This window comes from Rosa chinensis, chromosome 3 (assembly GCF_002994745.2).
Source record: "Rosa chinensis cultivar Old Blush chromosome 3, RchiOBHm-V2, whole genome shotgun sequence".
Classification (NCBI taxonomy): Eukaryota; Viridiplantae; Streptophyta; class Magnoliopsida; order Rosales; family Rosaceae; genus Rosa; species Rosa chinensis.
The window spans coordinates 27,523,877-27,542,586 of record NC_037090.1 but is presented as its reverse complement, the minus strand read 5'-3'; the positions used below and the strand labels follow the sequence as shown (position 1 = coordinate 27,542,586).

The 18,710-nt window shown below is 36.7% G+C and overlaps 3 protein-coding genes and 1 pseudogene across 5 annotated transcripts; 1 reads left to right on the top strand and 3 right to left on the bottom strand.

Moving 5' to 3' along the window:
* Positions 1-916: 916 nt before the first annotated feature.
* On the top strand, positions 917-5,292 carry LOC112191402 (annotated as a pseudogene).
* A 361-nt stretch (positions 5,293-5,653) lies between these two features.
* Positions 5,654-6,852, bottom strand: LOC112194377 (NAC domain-containing protein 19). Its single transcript, XM_024334625.1, has 2 exons — positions 6,562-6,852; positions 5,654-5,968 (listed from the first exon to the last, which is right to left on the bottom strand). Exons 1-2 carry the CDS (start codon positions 6,850-6,852, stop codon positions 5,654-5,656), a joined length of 606 nt encoding a protein of 201 aa, XP_024190393.1.
* Positions 6,853-12,902: 6,050 nt separating this feature from the next.
* On the bottom strand, positions 12,903-14,157 carry LOC112194376 (NAC transcription factor 25-like). Of its 3 annotated transcripts, none has more exons than XM_024334624.2 (2): positions 13,825-14,157; positions 12,903-13,722 (listed from the first exon to the last, which is right to left on the bottom strand). In XM_024334624.2, the coding sequence occupies exons 1-2, from the start codon at positions 14,134-14,136 to the stop codon at positions 12,967-12,969; spliced, it is 1,068 nt and encodes a 355-aa protein (XP_024190392.1). In that variant the 5' UTR covers positions 14,137-14,157; the 3' UTR covers positions 12,903-12,966. The 3 variants fall into 3 exon arrangements, with proteins under 3 accessions (XP_024190392.1, XP_040371748.1, XP_040371749.1); XM_040515814.1 differs by having other exon boundaries at positions 13,839-14,157; XM_040515815.1 differs by having other exon boundaries at positions 13,845-14,157.
* A 2,296-nt stretch (positions 14,158-16,453) lies between these two features.
* Positions 16,454-18,507, bottom strand: LOC112194375 (NAC domain-containing protein 2-like). The gene is made up of 3 exons (XM_024334623.2): positions 18,279-18,507; positions 17,189-17,499; positions 16,454-17,078 (listed from the first exon to the last, which is right to left on the bottom strand). The coding sequence occupies exons 1-3, from the start codon at positions 18,505-18,507 to the stop codon at positions 16,677-16,679; spliced, it is 942 nt and encodes a 313-aa protein (XP_024190391.1). The 3' UTR covers positions 16,454-16,676.
* Between the last annotated feature and the right edge of the window lie 203 nt (positions 18,508-18,710).

Genomic DNA, 18,710 nt, shown 5'->3' with positions numbered 1-18,710 from the left:
AAATGGCATAGTATAAATTAAATCTTGATGATACTGATGTTTTACCGTACTTAATATCATTATATATGGGTAATTGTATGCAACTTCTTTTCTCCTAATTGAAGTGCATGCTTTCATCATGTTACATTTTTGGTGCAATATTGGTTGAATCGATTGTTAATTTCCATTTCATTAGTTTATTGTAATGTCTTTTTTTTTTTTGACACGAAAATACTATAAATTAAAGATGGAAGCCTCAATATCAAACATTAAGGCTCTTGAAGCCTCCAAAGGGACTCTATTTGTCCACACATTTCCACTAGTATAGTTGTCGCCTAGATTAGCTAAGGCATCAGCTACAAAGTTTGCTTTCTGGAAGATATGTCAAAAGGAGATTGAGTTGAATCTTGTAGCAATATCTTGAATAATTTTAATTAATCGCCAGGGTGGGTGTATAACTTTATTGACAGCATCTATTACAAGTTTGGAGTCGCCATCAACTTCAATTCTGTTGTGTCCTCGTTCTAAAGCATAGACGAGTCTGTTACGTAGAGCAATGGCTTCTGCTAAAGGAACTGTAGAAGTACCAACTTGTTTAGTTGCTGCAACCAAGGGCTTGCCATGAACATCACGTATAACAAAACCACCTGTAGCGGAATTTCCATTTACTGATCCATCAAAGTTGAGTTTAACTGCACAAGCAACAGGAGTTGTCCACCTAATGGTGGTTTGTTGAGTTTGAGAAGCAACTCTTACTGCTTGTCCCTTTATAGATCGTACATTACCCATAGTCGCAGCAAAAGCTGCTATGCACAGATTGTGGGTTTGGGTTTGCATTTCCGAACACTTTAACATTTCTGGCTTTCCATATTTTCCAGCATGAGGTGATTATTTTTGCAAAAAGACTACTATTAAAAGGTTGAGAGAGGAATAAATCATGGAAGACTTTAAGATATCCATCATTCCAGTTCAAGGTTCTAGGCATACCTGTCAGTCTCCATACTTCTGTAGCAAAATTACAGTAGCCAAAAAGATGATCTGCATTTTCATTGTCAGAATTACACATAGGGCATGAATTATCATCTATCATTCTAAATATAGAGAGTCTATCTCTTGTTTTCAATCTTCCTCTTAGTAGTAGCCAACCAAAAATTTTTATTTTTGGCTGGATATCCAGTGTCCATAATTTGTTGATAAGAGCAATTTGATTGTGCTTTTCCTGTGTATTAAGTTGCATTCAAGTAGCTGATTTGATAGTAAAAAGACCATTTGAAGATGGTCCCCAAATGAAGTCATCTCCCTGCTCAGTTGTAGGAATAGGAATACTAATAATCTGATTAATAATGTTATGATAAAAAAAATAAAAAGAGTTTACCTTTGTTCCAGGCCTTGTCTTGTATATAGTTGTCAATAGTTTCATCCCAGTTGATTAGGTGTCTTTTGTCTTCTGCAACATAAATGTGCAAGGGGTGATCAAACACCCAATTAAATATCCAGAAATGGATTGATTTCCCATTGCCTAAGATCCATCTTATGCCTTTAAGAATGAGGTCTCATGCATCCAGTACTCCTTTCCACGCAAGAGAGTTTGACTGCTTTCTTCTTGGCCTGGAAAAAAGAGGCATTCCTTAATTACTTTTGTCTCATTATTTGAGCCCACCAGTTATTTGGGTCTTTGATTATCTTCCACGCCAATTTTGCTATAACTGCATTGTTGAAGAAAGTAGAGGGCCTTATAGCTAGACCCCCCATTGACTTGGGTTGGCAGACCTGTTTCCAAGCAATTGGGGGACATGTTATGTCTGATCCCCATAAAAAGGATCTGGCCTGCTTGTCAATACTGTTAGTTATCTTCTTGGAGCGTTTAAAACACGACATAGCATGGTTTGGCATCCCAGCTAGATTTGATTTAATTAAAGTGAGTCTACCTGCTCGTGTGAGAGTTCCTTTCTTCCATCCTGCAAGCTTGTTGGAGATTCTCAATAAAAGTTCATTAGTATTGATGGGATTTTTCCAAAAAATGACATTATGTATAACCAGCCACCCAGGTACTTTCCAATTGTAGCTTTTTGGTTTATGTTAAGGATACTAACAATGTCATTCCTTTATCTGTTTTGGACATTCTTAGAAAAATAAAGTGAGGATTTATTGAAGTTAATTTTCTGACCTGAGGCTTCAATGAACCTGGTAATAACATTTGCGATGTTTCTCGCTCCTTTCGTCGTGGCTTTGGCAAAAACTAGATAATCATCAGCAAACATTAAATTTGAGATTCTAAAACCAAGAGGAGAAGAGAGTAGTCCAACCTGAAATTTATGGTTCGCAACCAGATGATTCATATGTCTGATTAAGGGTTCCATTGCCAAAATAAACAAGTAAGGAGAGAGTGGATCTCCTTGTCGGATTCCTCTTGTTGGCTTAAACCATTAGTTTATTGTAATGTCGATATCTCCAACACAGTAGAGATACCAAGTGGATATAATCAACTTTGATGGTCCTTCCAATGTCATGAAACAATGTCGTATTTGGTCAATCAAATGAGCTAATACTGTCAGTCCATATGAAATAATCCAAATATGCCTATAGTTTGGATTCCTTTATCATGGGAATGGTATATTTGCATTGGTTTCTATCCCAAATTTCGAGTATCATTGTGCATGGACATTTTCAGAATCTCTCCAGATATGTACAACATTCTAGTAGTTAATTACAAGGCTGAAGGCACTCATACAGTTAAGACAAAAAGAACAGATTCTTCGCTGGTCCTTAATTAATTGCCTGCAGGTTACAAATAACATGCTTATTTCGACTTTCTTTGATTCTATGCAATATTAGATTTTTGTGAACATCCATCCCTGCAGCCTGCACAAAGTTACCATGTTTCTTATTGTTAGCTGCAGGAAAACAGCCTTTAGCATCTTCATTTTCATCAATTTTCTTTCTCTCTTTGTTAATCCCCTTTCGTTCGATCTATCCGATTCCCTGACACAAATTAAGAACATACTGTATGAAGGCGACGTCACACCTAGAGAAGGAAATGTCGAACTCACCCCAGTCACTGAAATGCTCCGCGTAGGGCGGTTTACTTATACAGAGTGATGTAGGACGAGATTTTAGCCAATTTCAACAAAGAATCCCGAAAAGAAAGAAGCGTCTTCACATTAAGAAGAATAATTTGAATATTGGGAATTGGTATTCAAATAGGCTTCTTAATGATGGAATTAATCATAAATTACTATTTTGGATATATCGGAATTGTCGAACAAAATCTTGGTTGGGATTCCAATTATATATTTGCGTAATATTCTTTAGTATCTAGGATTCTATTTCTGATTTTTATTTAATGAGGTTTAATTAGGTTTTCTAGTTTTAGTCTATAATAAATTATTCTTTTTGTTTTCTAGTTGTATTAGGTTTATGTTATGTGCCCTATATATAAGGCACCTCTTAGATTGTAATATTAATTCAAGTTATCAATAAAAACCCAAATATTAGAGAAGTTTCTCTATCTTTCTTACGGCTGTGCCCGTAATTGCTAGTGGATTCTAGCTCATCTCATATGGCTTTCGACGCTTGACGGAGCCTCTTACTATCGTGTTCACGCTTCCCGCATCACAGAGCCTTTCCACCTGTGGAACTCTGCTACCCGCTACCCGGTCAGTAGCACACTTCAGTACCCATTTCACTTTCCTGATCGATACTAATGGAAAAAAAAATTACTCTGATGGATTTGCTTTTTTCCTTGCTCCTGTTGGCTATCCAATTCCACCCAACTCTGCTGGTAGTGTTCTTGGATTATTCAATAGCACCACTGCATTGTCCCATAACCAAATTGTCATGGTTGAGTTTGATACATTCCAAGATGATTGGGATCCCCCGGGACCCCATGTTGGGATCAATGTAAATAATATCTCATCAGCCATTACCGCCAGCTTGGATTTCAGCAGCACCAAGGTAGTTAAGACATCGATAACTTACAATGCTACCACAAAGATCCTCAGTGTTCTTTGGACTGACGAGGAAACCCTAAATCCTAGTACTACTCCTCTTTCTTACCAAATCGAATTCCCCAATATTTTGCCAGAATGGGTTACAGTTGGGTTTTCAGCTGCTACCGGAAGACACATTGAGAACCATATAATAAAATCATGGGAATTCAATTCCAAGTTGGATTCTGATGAGGTGAATAATATAGGAAAATGGAAGACATTCTTGATAGTGGCAGTCACTGCTATTCCTTTGTTTATTTTGGTACTTGGTGTGGCCTTGTGTTGGTTGTTGGTAAACAGGCAGATAAATAAGAATATTGAAGGACATGAATACCACTTCAATGCTGCAGTGCCTTCTGTAACTAGGGATCTCGAGAGACTATCCTTGCCAAGACGATTTTCTTATCAAGAATTAGTTGCAGCTAGCCAGCTACCATTGGTTTTGCAAATGATAGAAGGCTAGGCCAAGGAGGCTCGGGACAGGTATATAGAGGAGTCATACCAGATCTTGGCTGTGTGGTTGCTGTGAAGAGAATCTTTGCTGAATCTGAGCACCAGGAGAAAATTTTCACCAATGAAGTGAAAATCATAAGCCGCTTAATACATAAAAACCTGGTGCAGTTCATTGGATGGTGTCATGAGCAAGGTGAATGTTTACTTGTTTATGCATACATGCCGAATAGCAGCCAAGCTTGATGCTCATCTCTTTGGCAGTAGAGCAACCTTGCAATGGGATTTCCGGTACAAGATAGCCTTAGGCTTAGCTTCGACCCTTCATTATCTACATGAAGATGCAGAGCAATATTGTGTCCTTCACAGGGATATTAAATCAGCTAACATATTGTTAGACAACGATTTTAGCACTAAGCTTGGGGATTTTGGGATTGCTAAGCTTGTAGATGCGCGGTTGAGGACTAGGGCAACAGGGGTGGCAGGGACTTTCGGCTACATGGCCCCGGAATATGCTTTTCAAGGGAGGGCTAGCAAAGAGTCGGACATGTTTAGTTTTGGAGTAGTAGCCTTGGAGATTGCTTGTGGAAGGCAGACTTATTACGATGGAGAATATCACATGCCACTTTTCGAGTGGGTTTGGCAGTTTTACCTTGCAGCAAATGTTCTCAAGGCAGCTGACGAGAGATTGGATATGAAATATGATCCAAGTGAAATGGAATGCTTGTTAATCGTGGGATTATGGGGCACTCACCTCAATAGTAAGGAGAGACCAAAAGCAGGACAAGTGATGAAGGTTCTGTTGCTTGAAGCGCCATTGCCACAACTTCCACGTGATAGGCATACGCATCATCACGGTCTATATGAACAATAGCACAACCCGGCCAGTAACTTCATCCTCGTACAAGATTATTATTAGAACATTTATTTCTAAAGTTTTCGGTTTCAAAGAACCATATGAGTTGCGGAATATTTTGACAATATTGCTGTTCTACTAGCTACTTCTCTTTGTTGCTTGTATGAAAGATACCATGAGAGGGAAAATAAAAGAACATAACAGAAAAATCATTCCCAAAAGAAAATCAGAGGAAGGAAATAAATTAAATCATATCTAATTCCTTTTGAGTAATAACCAGCTGAAACTTTCACCAAAAATAATAAATAAAAAACCAACCGATATTGAGATAGTCTTCTCCCTAATTAAAGTTCACTTGAACTAATTGTGACGGCCGAAATCACCCTATCATAGGATCTGAAGAGATATTCAGAGACTCTACTCCAATGATCAACCAACCATCATCATCTTCTTCGTGCTTAGAATCAGAAGAACCATCTTGTTGCACTTCATGGTTACTATGCGGCTCATGTTCCATGGCGTCATGCACAGGTAACTGATCACCAGTTGTTGTAGTAGTGTTACTTGGACCAACAATTGATGTTGATGTTGCTTTGTTACGACCTATAGGATTCTCCAACTGGTATTGTATCTCATTCTGAAGCTTCCTGGCCACCTTAAGCGTAAAAATCTTGCACAAAACACAATCATCCAACTACGTACAAAAATAATTAGTTAGACATCTAAATAGGGAGTTTGGTAAAACTTTGGGATTACCCAATAGTGAGTATGTCTTGAGAAAATATGTTGTGATTAGTAATGGTTTATAGTTGAAAATTATGGTAAACGTGAAAGACAACAGCTGATGAATTTTAAATTAAGAACAATTAAAATAAAGAAGATCAAACATGATTACAAGTAGAGCATTGTGAATAAGCATAGTTATCAATAACAAAAATGATCGAGTCACTGGATCTAGAATGCGGATAATGTTAGAACGGTATGATCGAGTACCACAAACAAGCCCGTTCGAAGGTGCAGCAAAAGAGGGCTATCCACATACGCGGTGTAATTGTAGAAGAGGACTATGTACATATATCTATGATCCTATCTATATATGCACATACTTTTTTTTCTCTTTTCTTTTAAAAGATGATCAAAGGGTTTCACTCCTGTCTCCATAGTGACTTCGTACATAGGTAGTGGGTGCTCTAACCACTGAGCTAACGCCACATTGTCATCTATATATGCACATACAAAATGAGCTATCTATCGAAAGAAAATTGCATCTATATATATTTGTGGTACCTTGATGCGAGTTTTGCCATTTGTATTAATATTTGGAGGAATAATTGCTTCATTGATTGTATATTCATTCATTTTCCACCCTGTCTTATTTCCGTTTGGATATTTCCCTTCATAAAATTCCAGACTCGTCCTGTACCCAACTACTTCATTATTCCTATCTTTGATGGGGTTGTTCATTCTTGGCTTCCAAAAACCATTCGGTGCAACTCGATTTGGTCGAGAACTGTTCACATACTTTCGAGTAATAGGAGTGAAATAGTACCATTCACTTTCTCTAAGGAGGTCGTACATAGCTGAGAACATAAAAGGAAACAGAAACGTATTATTCTATCATCACTACAAGAGAAAAAAAAAAAGAGAAGGACAAGAGAGGGTTTGTTTCTTAACCATGAACAAGTTAACAGTAAGCACAATTTAGAATCTCCATAATGAACAAAGTTTAAACGAGTTTCCAAATCATTGCCAGGAAGAAGATAACAAACAAAATCGGCAAGAAATTACTGACCGGTAAGGTCTCGAGGATGGTATTGGTAAATATTAACATGACGAATCCTGTTAATGGGCAATGGTTCGTTCAATAACTTCTTCCTCAAGTAACATAGAATCAAGACTTCATCGGTCGGAACAAATCGAAAACCGGGTGGCATCGAATTAAAGTAATCATCAGTCTCATTCAAGACTACTGGAACCATGTTGTTCGACATGGAGCTTCAGGGCCTGATGATTGTTAGGGCCGGTTAAGAATTGAGAAAAGTTAGCTAGCTAGACCAAAGACGCCTTTTATAGCGACGCCATTGAGTATTATTAATGAATTGAGAAAAGTTAGCTAGCTAGACCAAAGACGCCTTTTATAGCGACGCCATTGAGTATTATTAATGAGGCGGAAAGCTTGAGCGGTATGAGTTTGTGTAGAATTAGGTTTCTAAAATTACAGTGTACAGGAGAGAGCTTGATTGAAAAGTTTGGGGTTATCAAGGGTCTTAAAATTTTATATTTATTTTGCTAGAGGTTCGGTCTCTTTCAATATAAAATAAAATAATTAAAAATTAAATTTTATAAAAGTGGTATTTTTTAAATCAGAAATAAAATTGATATTCTTATAAAATTACATTATTTTTTTGTTGAAGTTAGGTGTCAATTTATTAAAGAGTAAATGAAGGTAATGATACACAATGATTCACCCGTTGGTTTACAACCAAAATTTAGCCATATGATTAGAAAGCCTTAGAATAAAAAATAAAAAACCCTAAAGCAATCTACCATAATGTTACCCTAGAGTGAAGCTCCGAGTAACCAATAATCTGATACTACCTGGAAAGGCTCCGAATACAGTCAAAAACCTTCTCCAATTTATTTATGATCCTAAAGGAGGCTGCTACATAGAGGAGTTGTTCCCAAGTCTACCAACAAAAACAACTATTGGATCAAAATGAAAGACAACAAAGGAACTGACAAAACCAGTCGACCGGAACTAGCCATACCAGCAACAGGACCTCTACCGTTGTCAACAGGGATATTGGCAGTAAAATGGCTGACTACCACCACTGCAATCTAGCTAGAAAAACCTCAAGCGAGGTCTCATAAGAAGGCCACCAACAGCATCACCATAATTGCTCTTAAAAATAAAGGAGTTAGATGAAAACTCCTAAAGAGACAACTACGAAACCCTTCCATCCGAAGCAGTAGGAACCCGATATGTCCATCCAGACTAGTACAAGAAAAAGAACCCACTGGATCGACACGACCAACTATGAACACCGCCGTGAAAAGACTACAACATTGCTCATCCCCGCTCCGGGAGAGTCTCACAGCCATTCTTGATAACCCAACCTGTTGCCGGGATCTCAATCGTACCACATCCATAGAAAGCTAGCGGTGCAGATTGAGGAGAAAAAGTAGACAAAACCTACTCAAGAATTAAAATATCAATTTATACAGATTTATCGAAACTTTGAAAGAAGAAGATATCGGAGAATATTGAGGATAATCTGAAGAAAAAAAATTGAAAAAATTCAAGTTATTGGATTTACATATAAAGAAATATAAATGTCAACTTTATCTACGACTCTATGGTTGAAAAGACGCTCGCTGGTCTACGAAAGGATAATAATCAAACCAAGACTATAAGAATTGTAATGATGAATATGATAGTTATAGATCTCTTTGGAGTTGCTGACTATTTCCCTTATAAGAGGATAGTGAGGATGAATCTAATTGGATGACTGGTCATGTACTTTTTCACATGCGCATTATATTCATAAGTGTTATAACCAAATTGATTGTTGCCTTCATGAGATTCATATGAGGTCCCACTTCACTTTGTGCTTAAATTGACAGTAGAGTCAAAACTTAAGGCAACTGAAGCAACATCAGATGAGGTATTTTGATCGTCAGTTGCAACTCTAATCCTCCTCCCATAAATAATATTCTCTTGAGCATCATGACCTACTATTTTAGCTCCATAGTTTTCATCTTAGGTGGCATGATCAAAATTAATTTAACAGGTAAATTGATTCAATCCTCCACGTATAGAAGATTGTCCATATTCATACCCTTTACCTCCACCACCTTTTCCACTTCCACCATCTTCATCATCATCTGAACTATGTAATTGAGAAAGATGAAGTGAGTGAGTTACTTTTTGAAAAATGACTCTATGACGTTTGTTTTATTTTGCTAAAATTGCTCCAAGGGGATTACTTCTCACCCAAATTCATTTTGGGGAAATTTCTCCTCAGCCAAATTTCTCTCGAGGAGCTAGATTACTCCTCACCCATATTCCCCTTGAGATAATTACTCCTTACCTATATGTTCGCCTTGAGAGGATTTTTCCTCACACATATTCGCATTTAGAGAATTACTTCTTAGTTCTCACCTAGATTTTCCTTGAGGAGATTTCTCCTCACCAAGATTCGTCTTGAAGGAATTTCACCTCACCAAACCAACCTTAAGAGGTTCCACCTTGAGATATTTTTCCCAACCCTATAAGTCTATATTTCATAATGAATATTTCTTTGTGAATAATTGAGTAACTTTTTGAATTTTTTATCTTTTATCTTATCAGATTTCACAAATATATCTTCATTTTATCAGAATATATCTCAAATATCTTATATATTAAGGATATTTGATGATATCAGAGAAATTTGACAGAAACAGTGGAAAATAAGATATTTTCCCTCTATGATATATTGGTCACTCAAAAAAGGTATATATTGGAGGACATATCAGAGATTTAGTAGATATTTCAATCCTTGAGCCTACTTATGCTAGACATTGCTGAACTAAACTGCCTTCACTCCCACAAGAGACTGAGGTCAATCCAAAACCAAAGTGCAGAGGCGCCATCTAAAAATTCTAGGGAGAGCCTACCAAAAAGAAAAATCATTTTTTCTTTCCTTTTTCTTAAGTGAGTGAAATCCATACTCTTCATTTTACAATCCACACTCAATGTTTCCTTGTTAGTATTTTAAGTTATGTCTTTTTATAGCGTGGATTGTAAAAATGTGATGTTAAGATACTAAAGGAGAAAACATGGAGTGTGAATTTTACTCCCGGAATCCTTACCCTTTCTTAATAAAAATACCAATAGAATTGCATAAATTCTTGGCGAAAGATATATGTGATATATGTTACTAGAGTATGTAAAGGATGAATTTGATGCCTTGTTCAGTAAACCAAACTCCTTGTCATCACCCTTCAGATGGTCAAAACGCATTTATTAACTCCACGTTATATAAGGACAAAGAAATCTCTTACTACATCACATCCCTCTTCCATTGAAACTCCAATGGGACCTCTCCAGTCTCCAAGATGTTGGTGATTGCATTTCTTTAGTTGTGGCCTCCTCCCGGACTTCCAACTCTAAAATCAAAACTAGTTCTGCTTCACGAGCTATTACTAAAGGAAAGGGTCCTCTGGGTTCGGGTCGGCAAAGCCAATTCATAAAATGACTTTTCATGGTGTGCTCAAGTATTGGGTCGTCTTGGAAGCAAATTATTCTGCTCCTACAGTTGTTGCTGCTTGTAAAGGTTTGGCTTTTAGCGCTATTAGGGATGCTCATGGCTGCTCTACGTGAAGGTTTGTTGATGTTCTGCTTGGTATAAGTGAATTTTGATGTCAGTAGGCCACCACCTATCTATGTTGGTGATTCCATTTTATCAATAGGCCACCCTTTCTCCTGCAATTTCAAAACGCCATAAAGCTCAAGGAGTTTTGTTTCTTCATTTTCATCTTGCTGATATGGGTAGTATTGGTCTACAGCAGATTTAAAGAGGACCTCTGATGTTAAATGGTACTTAGGTTAGCGGACTTTCTCAATTATGACTTTGCCAACCTTTGAAGTGACTACATCGAAGTATTCCCCCGTTACTGTTGTTTGGCTCTAGTTTTGTTGCAACTGGTCAACAATCTCTTTTCTGCGGGGCGTGCTAGCACCTTTCGGGTGCGGTCGTCGGGGGTATCCCTTGACCTGACTTCTTTCGAGCGATTATGGACGAGGAGAGCACCAACCTTGTTGCGGGATTCTTTGTGCCTCGTGGTGAGGACTTTTGCTAAGCTTCTTCATAATCACACAATCAAAACTCGACGTCGTAGATCGAGCAGAGCGAAAATCACTGGGAAGTGGGGAGAGCTTGCTAAAGCATGACTTTAGCTTGGCTGGTTTGCGAGGGGGTTACCCTTGCTTGGCTGGTTCCATAACCGTTGTGGTCCCGATACTACAGTCGGCTCCCGAGGAGACTAGGACCGAAGCACGTTGACAGAGGGTTTGGTGGCACTGACAGTCGGCTCATGAGGATTCTTGGACTAGAGTGTGGTCACCGGTAATAGAAGGAGAGGGGTTGCTCTGGAGAGGCTTGGATAATCGTAGAGATTAATTGATGAATTGTGTGTCTTATTACTTCGTCGTAGCCTCCATATATAGGCTACCAGGCCATAGTGGTTAGCCTTAAACAAATCATGATGGGTTAAGCACTTAAGCACTAATGGAATCATGATGAGTTAAGCACTTAAGCACTAATGGAATCATGGTGGGTTAAGCACTTAAGCACGATTTAGCCTTAAACAAATCATGATGGGTTAAGCACTTAAGCACTAATGGAATCATGATGAGTTAAGCACTTAAGCACTAATGGAATCATGATGAGTTAAGCACTTAAGCACTAATGGAATCATGGTGGGTTAAGCACTTAAGCACTAAATGGAATCATGATAGGTTTTCCAATTAAGCACTAATGGAATCATGACAGGTTTTCCAATTAAGCACTAAATGGAATCATGATAGGTTTTCCCTATTGGCCACCATGAAATGTAGTTGAATGCTTCCCCACGTGCATGCCATATTCCTTTTTTTTTTTGTTTTTTTTGAAATGAGGGCTTGGTGCGGCTACCCTCTAACCTTGATTAATGAAACTGCCGAACACAAAGGGGGGGGGGGGGGGGGGGACATTGAGCCTAAACCCCTGATTACAAGAAGCATCTAGAGCACGTCCTGAAATACTATCAGAAGACTCTACAAAATACATGTATTCCAACAAGCACCAATTAGCAAAGAGTGCACTATTGGCTACTCTATTTGCTTTGACATAGCGGTGCCATATTTCTTAATTGAATGGAGTATGAATATTCGCATGAGCGTGCCTTTTCTTGCAGCTTGCATAATCTTCCATAATTCTGCAGGTAGGCTTTATTTAGCCTCTAAATAATATATTTCAATCTTGTAGACAATATATAGCTTGAGCGACTGATATTGGCTCAATTTCTCCAAGACACGCCTTGTTAGGCCAAAATGCTCATTTTGGGTTCAAACAACTGTGGTTACTTTATTGTTGTGGTTGCTATCTTTTCCACTAGGTTGTTATATCTGTGATGTGCATCTATTGTGTTGGTGAAGATCGATGTAGTGAGACAAGAAGTGAGGACATTTTTATCTCGCTTCTTCTCTACAGTTATATGTACATATTACCCCATAAGAAATGTTTTCAGTTAGCGCATATTTAGTTAGGTTCGTGAGCGCTTTTGTTTCCTGCTTTCCAATTTTAGGGTAAAGGATTAACCACAATGGTGAATCCGATATACTAATATATGTTATACCTATCTCAATTGCTTATAAATGCCATTCTTTCCTTCTCAAAAAAAAAAAAAAACCACGTTTATGTATTATTCTGATGGCAAAAACGCATGATATATAGTTTTGAATATCAAAAGCATGAGATCGTATATATGTAACAATTTTCTTCAACAAAAAATCAAAACAACAACGAAACTAAATTACTTATAACTTGGAACTAACGTTTAACAATATGTTTGTTTTTTTTTTTGGTGCACTAGATTTCCTTGGATTGATCTTGATGACCTTCATCATCACTCAATGTATCATCTTGGAAGCTAATATACTGATCTACTTCATTTAGACACATGATCATCACCTTCATCCCTAACTGCAGGCTGAATAGGCTCGGCTTTACATGCACGATTATCATATTCTCTGACATGCGCAGGTAACACAATAGAACTTGGATCGACCTCTGATATCTTATCATCTACCGGCTTCAATCCTGCGCAAATCTGGTCTGTTGAAGATTGCAAGGGAAACGGAGAAGAAAATAATCGTGACGACGATGGATCTCGACTCATCTGCATCAAGTACGTGTCGTAATCATCTGTATAGTTTTGATTCTTATTCTTTGATATATTCTCATCACATTCTCTGACATGCGCAGGTAACATAGAACTTGGATCGACCTCTGATATCTTATCGTCTACAGGCTCCAATTCTGCGCAAATCTGGTCTGTTGAAGATTGCAAGGGAAACGGAGAAGAAAAGAATCGTGACGATGATGGATCTCGACTCATCTGCATCAAGTACGTGTCGTAATCATCTGTGTAGTTTTGATTCCAGAAGTTGCTGCTGCTGGATTCTACATCACGATAGTTCGTCAAAGTTGAGAAGCCATTGTGGTCGAATTGTGAGGCATTGAGAGATTGATCTTGAACTTCATGCTGAATAGCTAATTTATTTTGACAATCAGGAGATGTTGTAACATTTGTTACTGGGAGTACTACTTGATCAGAATTGTCTGATGTCTTTGAACTGTTGCTGTCTGTATCAGCCTTGAAATTCTTCTTTATGTAAATCTTACACAAAACCCAATCATCCAACTACAAAGAAAAAGAACATAGAATGGTTAGAATCATGCATATAATATACCAATTTCAACAAATTTATTTTTATATATACATAATTATTTCATATATACGTACCCTCATGCTGATACCTTCACCCTTGTTGGTATTTTGAGGAGGACCAATATCATTCTCTTCATTCTCTTCTTTGATCCTATATTCATGCATTTTCCAGTTTGTCTTTCTACCTTGTGCATGTGTTCCTTCATAAAATTCCAGATGCATTTTGAATCCAATTTCTTCACCACCTTGAGCTGTGATGATCTCATCTCTTTTCGTTGCCTTCCAGTATCCACCTTTGGCTGATCGATTAGGCCGAGATCCATTGGGGTACCTTCGGTCTCTGGAAGAGAAAAAGTACCATTCAATTTCTCTAATTCTCGGATACATTTCTGAAACCACATATATAAAATAAGTTATTTTGAGGTGAACCTAATAAAAAAAAACATCACTCCCATTCTGATTTAGGATAAACATGTAAGAGACAAGTTATGATACTGTGATGTTTATCATACATTGATTTTACATCTATTTGAACAAAAATTACAATTTATATAAATCAAAATTACAAAATTGACAACAAATTTGTTCAAAAATTTGTAACAAGGTCATAGGTGGTGTAATTATCATTAATAGAACTAAGATTACACAAAATAGGACTCAAGTTACCACAATGACAACAAATTTGTTGTCACATTTGTAAATGTGAATATGACATACTGGTATGTACTATAAAACTTTCCAACATGTAAATACCAACACTTATTTTCTGACCCTAAACACCTACAACAACAACTTGACCAAAAAAAAAACCTATAGCAACGGTTAATTAGAACCTTGTATCTTTAGCAGAAAAAATAAAAATTCAGTCCTATTTGAAATATATTATTGTTATAGCATATGGAACAAATTTTAAAAATCTAACATAAGAATATACCGATATGAGAATCAATGTTCTTCCTATACACTATAAATTTGCAAGAAAGAAGAAAAGAATAGAAAAAGACAGGATGGACAATACTAACCAGCAAGAGTTTGAGGATGGTAGTGATAAATATTCTCATCACGAATCCGGTTCACGGGTAGTTGTTGATTCAAGATCTTTCTCTTCAAATAATATATAATCAACTCTGCATCAGTGGGGACAAATTGATAACCTGGTGGAAAAGATCTAAAATAATCATCAATCTCTCCATCAGACATCGTATCACTTTGCTGATTGTTTGGAACCATTGAAACTGACAAGTAAATTAAGACTATATATAGTTTAAAATTGTGAAGTCTTTTGCAGAAAAATACTTGAAGTTCGTTGTTATAAGGGAGTACTAGGTGTTAAATGCTTACAAACCGGCCGGGTTTCTAATATGTGTTTGTAAAGGATTGGGATTTAGTAACATTCATGGATTCATGGCACTTATAAAATTAGATATTACATTCAAAATTGATTAAAATATGTCAAAATAATAAGTAGCTAATTTTTAAGACTAAGAATATATGGATTACCAGTATTAGGGTTTCTAATCACCAATATCTTGTATGACATGCAGTACTCCATCATGCACCCTCAATTGCTATTTCTTGCCATTAACACCACAAGTAGTGAACGCAAGCTTTAAACATAGTATCTTATATTTCCCTCTATCAATTACCGTGATGTTTTGGTATTGCTGCTCTCCTTCGTGACGTACTCTTCTGCTCATCTAATTGCATGATCATCAAAGACTCAAAGTCTCTTCAGGCAATTTCTTCTACAGTGGCCGAAGCTTTAGCAGTTCTTGAGGGCATTTCTTTGGCTTCATCTTTATTTCTAGACTGTGGAGTTGGAATCTGACTCTCTTCATGTCATAAAAGCCATCACTTTCCTAAAGTTCTCTTTAGATTGGTCAGCTGCTCCCATCATTCACCAAATTAAGCTACTTACTGCTCCACTCCCTCACATTAGCTACACCTGGTCCAGCAGACAGGCTAATTTATGAAGCTGATTTTGTTCCTTAATTCTTTAGAGTTTAAGAGGATCTGTCCTTTTGGGTTATCTAAAATTCTATTGTACGATGCCGGCCCTGGACCGCCTTAAGGTTTTATTTGCTTTCTGTTCTTCGAGTGGTTTGCTATACTCCATGAATCTTTGTTCTTTTAATATAAGTTCTTTTGCCAAAAAAAATAATAATAATACTGATGTTTCATTGTTTTGGTCTATGTCGCAGTTGAAATGAAGTTATTTTTATCTTATACGTATAGAAGGCACCTCCTAGTATGAAATGCTAGTTGAAGGGATAGGTTGTGTGAAATTTTTGAGTTTAGCCGTGTTGGTTCATAATCTGAAATGTAGACGTTTGAATTTTGGGACATCCGAACATGTGTAATTGATCGATCAATTGTATATGCTTCCAGATAAAGACGACGACAACGACGAAAGTATAATAGCTACCCAGTAAGATACGGAACAACTAATTAATATATGCACCAAGATCTGCATGCATATTGATTGCAAAATGGAAACAAAACTCTTGCGGCTAGGACAACGTACAATTCAAAAATATAAGAAGAACACTGGGAAATCTTCAAAAAAATACTACTGTAAGTGGGACAAGCCAGACTGCCAGAGCCAAGTTCTCATAGTAAAATCATACATAAACCAATTAATCAAACATTATATAAAATACTGAATTAGTATCTAACTAATTACCATAAGCTCTTCTATCTACCAATAATCACACAAAAACTAAAGTGAGTAAGATCCCATTAACCCAAAAGTTATCTATGTCAATATCTCAGTTTGTCTCAACATAAACCCTCTCTTTTCTTTCTTTCTTCTTGTTGGCTAGCTTTAAGATACAACTAATTAAGTCTTCTTGGATTGATCGTGATGAACTTTGTCACCTAGAGTATCATCTGGCACGTTAGAAGACTGTATTCCATCAGGTACATGATCACTTTTTGCCTTCTTCGTGCACGGCTGTAATTAACCAACGCTCAAAATCTCTGACATGATCTTCCAAAGAACTTGAGTGCATGTTGTAATGTGTATTGTTTTGATTATTGAAGTTATTGATGTGTCCTGAAGGATGGGCGATGCCACAAGCTTGATCTTGCAGAGGAAGATTTGCAGGGTCACAAAATTTGTTCGTCGAACCATAACCATTGTTAAATGCAGCGGGAGAATTGGAATTGTAATCACCACCAAAAGTTGGTTGATCCTGATTTTCATGCTGAACATCTCTATCTTGGACAGAATTGAATGATTTCTTTGCACTGTTGCTAATTTTCTTGGTGCTTTTCCCGGCCTTGCATCTGTTACTTGTGTAAATCTTACACAAAACACAATCATCCAACTACAAAACAAAAGTAGAAAACATACAATATATTAGAAAGGAGATATATAATATACATAGGCTAAATAATTTGAACTCGATAAAGTTTACGAATACGTAAAGTTATATACCTTCATATCACGTTGACATTTTTCATTATTTGAAGCAGCAATATCTTCATCTCTCTCTGATTTCTTTAGTCTATATTCATGCATTTTCCATTTGGTCTTTTGGTTTTCTGAATGTGTCCCTTCAAAGTAATCAAGAGTATTTTTGTATCCAATTATTTCACCTGTAGCTGATGTAATGACTTCATCTTTTCCAGTTACCTTCCAGAATCCATCGTGTGCTGTTCGATTTGGCCGTGAACCATGGGGGTACTTTCGCTCCCTGGGAGTGAAAAAGTACCATTCTCTTTCTCCATGTCTGTTCAACTGCGTCTCTACATTTTGAAAGGCAAAAATATCATTTCCTAAATTATATGGGCCTTAATTTTATAATGTTCTAACAGATTATTTGCTTTCTTTTTTGTCACGTCCTATATTTGATTCGGATGGACATTATTTTTTGTTATATTGAAGGAGATTTTGACCTCTAATCTATCCTAATTCTAACCCAATTTCCAACCACCTCACCACTTGGGTCAACTCCAAAAGCTTCAAATGGAAATTTTGTTTCCATGTGCTAAACATATATTCATTATATTAAAAAAAAAATGAAAAACACATTCTTTCTACTTCTTTTTTATAGGAAAAATATGATCGCTGGAAACCATAGAAAATATATGAATATATGTAGCACGTCTTCAAAGGCCAAAAATAAGGGCAAGTTGGTGCCACTAAGCTTTTTTCTTTTTGTTAAAATTACTCGTTAGTGTCCAAAATATTGAATCTAAAAAGGCTCTAAAATAAAACGAAGTACTAGCTAGCGATATATGAGATAACTGATTCTGAAAGCTCCTCACATAAAACAACGTACTCATACATATGGAAAGTTTTTTTTTTTTTTTTTGATTAAATGGAAAACACTTGTTTGTAATAACATTAGCAAAATACTAAAAAGATCGAATTAATGGATCACTTGTTCTTTCAATTAATGAAGTATAAATTTGCAAAACCAAAAATAACTTTAAACTATATAAAAGAGATCTTGCTATTCGCAAAACTAAAAAGAACAGGAAGAAAGAAAAAGAGATATACTACAATGACAGTACTGACTGACCAGCAAGGTACTGAGGATCGTGTTGATAAATATCGATTTCACGAATCTTGTTAAGGGGTAGTTCCTGCTTCAAAATCTTTTTCTGCAAGTAATATAGAATCAGCTCTGCATCGGTAGGGGCAAATCGATAACCGGGCGGAAGAGAATTCAAATAAACGTCAACTGGATCTTCAATGAACATAGGGTTTTTTTGGTAGTTTGACTCCATTGAAAGAAACAAGTGATCCATAGTTAATGTTAACAATATGAATAAGGCTTTATAGAAACATACTTTGAAATTTGCTTTTTATATAGAAGTTTTAAGAGTAACAGGCTTGGGTTTTTAATTATGTGTTTGTATAGAACTGGGTTTTCTATTACGGCCGGGTTCGTGTCATTCTAATCTGACACATAATTAGGTTAAACAAAACATGTCAAAATAATAATTAATTA

What these genes read in the sequence shown, in the direction of transcription:
- LOC112194375 (XM_024334623.2), bottom strand. Translation starts at nt 18,507, where the DNA reads ATGGATCACTTGTTTCTTTCAATGGAGTCAAACTACCAAAAAAACCCT. An exon ending in CGATCCTCAGTACCTTGCTG is followed by an intron (nt 17,500 to 18,278) that starts GTCAGTCAGTAC and finishes TTCAAAATGTAG; the next exon opens with AGACGCAGTTGAACAGACAT. An exon ending in AATGTCAACGTGATATGAAG is followed by an intron (nt 17,079 to 17,188) that starts GTATATAACTTT and finishes TTTGTTTTGTAG; the next exon opens with TTGGATGATTGTGTTTTGTG.
- LOC112194377 (XM_024334625.1), bottom strand. Translation starts at nt 6,852, where the DNA reads ATGTACGACCTCCTTAGAGAAAGTGAATGGTACTATTTCACTCCTATT. An exon ending in ATGGCAAAACTCGCATCAAG is followed by an intron (nt 5,969 to 6,561) that starts GTACCACAAATA and finishes TTTTGTACGTAG; the next exon opens with TTGGATGATTGTGTTTTGTG.
- LOC112194376 (XM_024334624.2), bottom strand. Translation starts at nt 14,136, where the DNA reads ATGTATCCGAGAATTAGAGAAATTGAATGGTACTTTTTCTCTTCCAGA. An exon ending in GTGAAGGTATCAGCATGAGG is followed by an intron (nt 13,723 to 13,824) that starts GTACGTATATAT and finishes TTTTCTTTGTAG; the next exon opens with TTGGATGATTGGGTTTTGTG.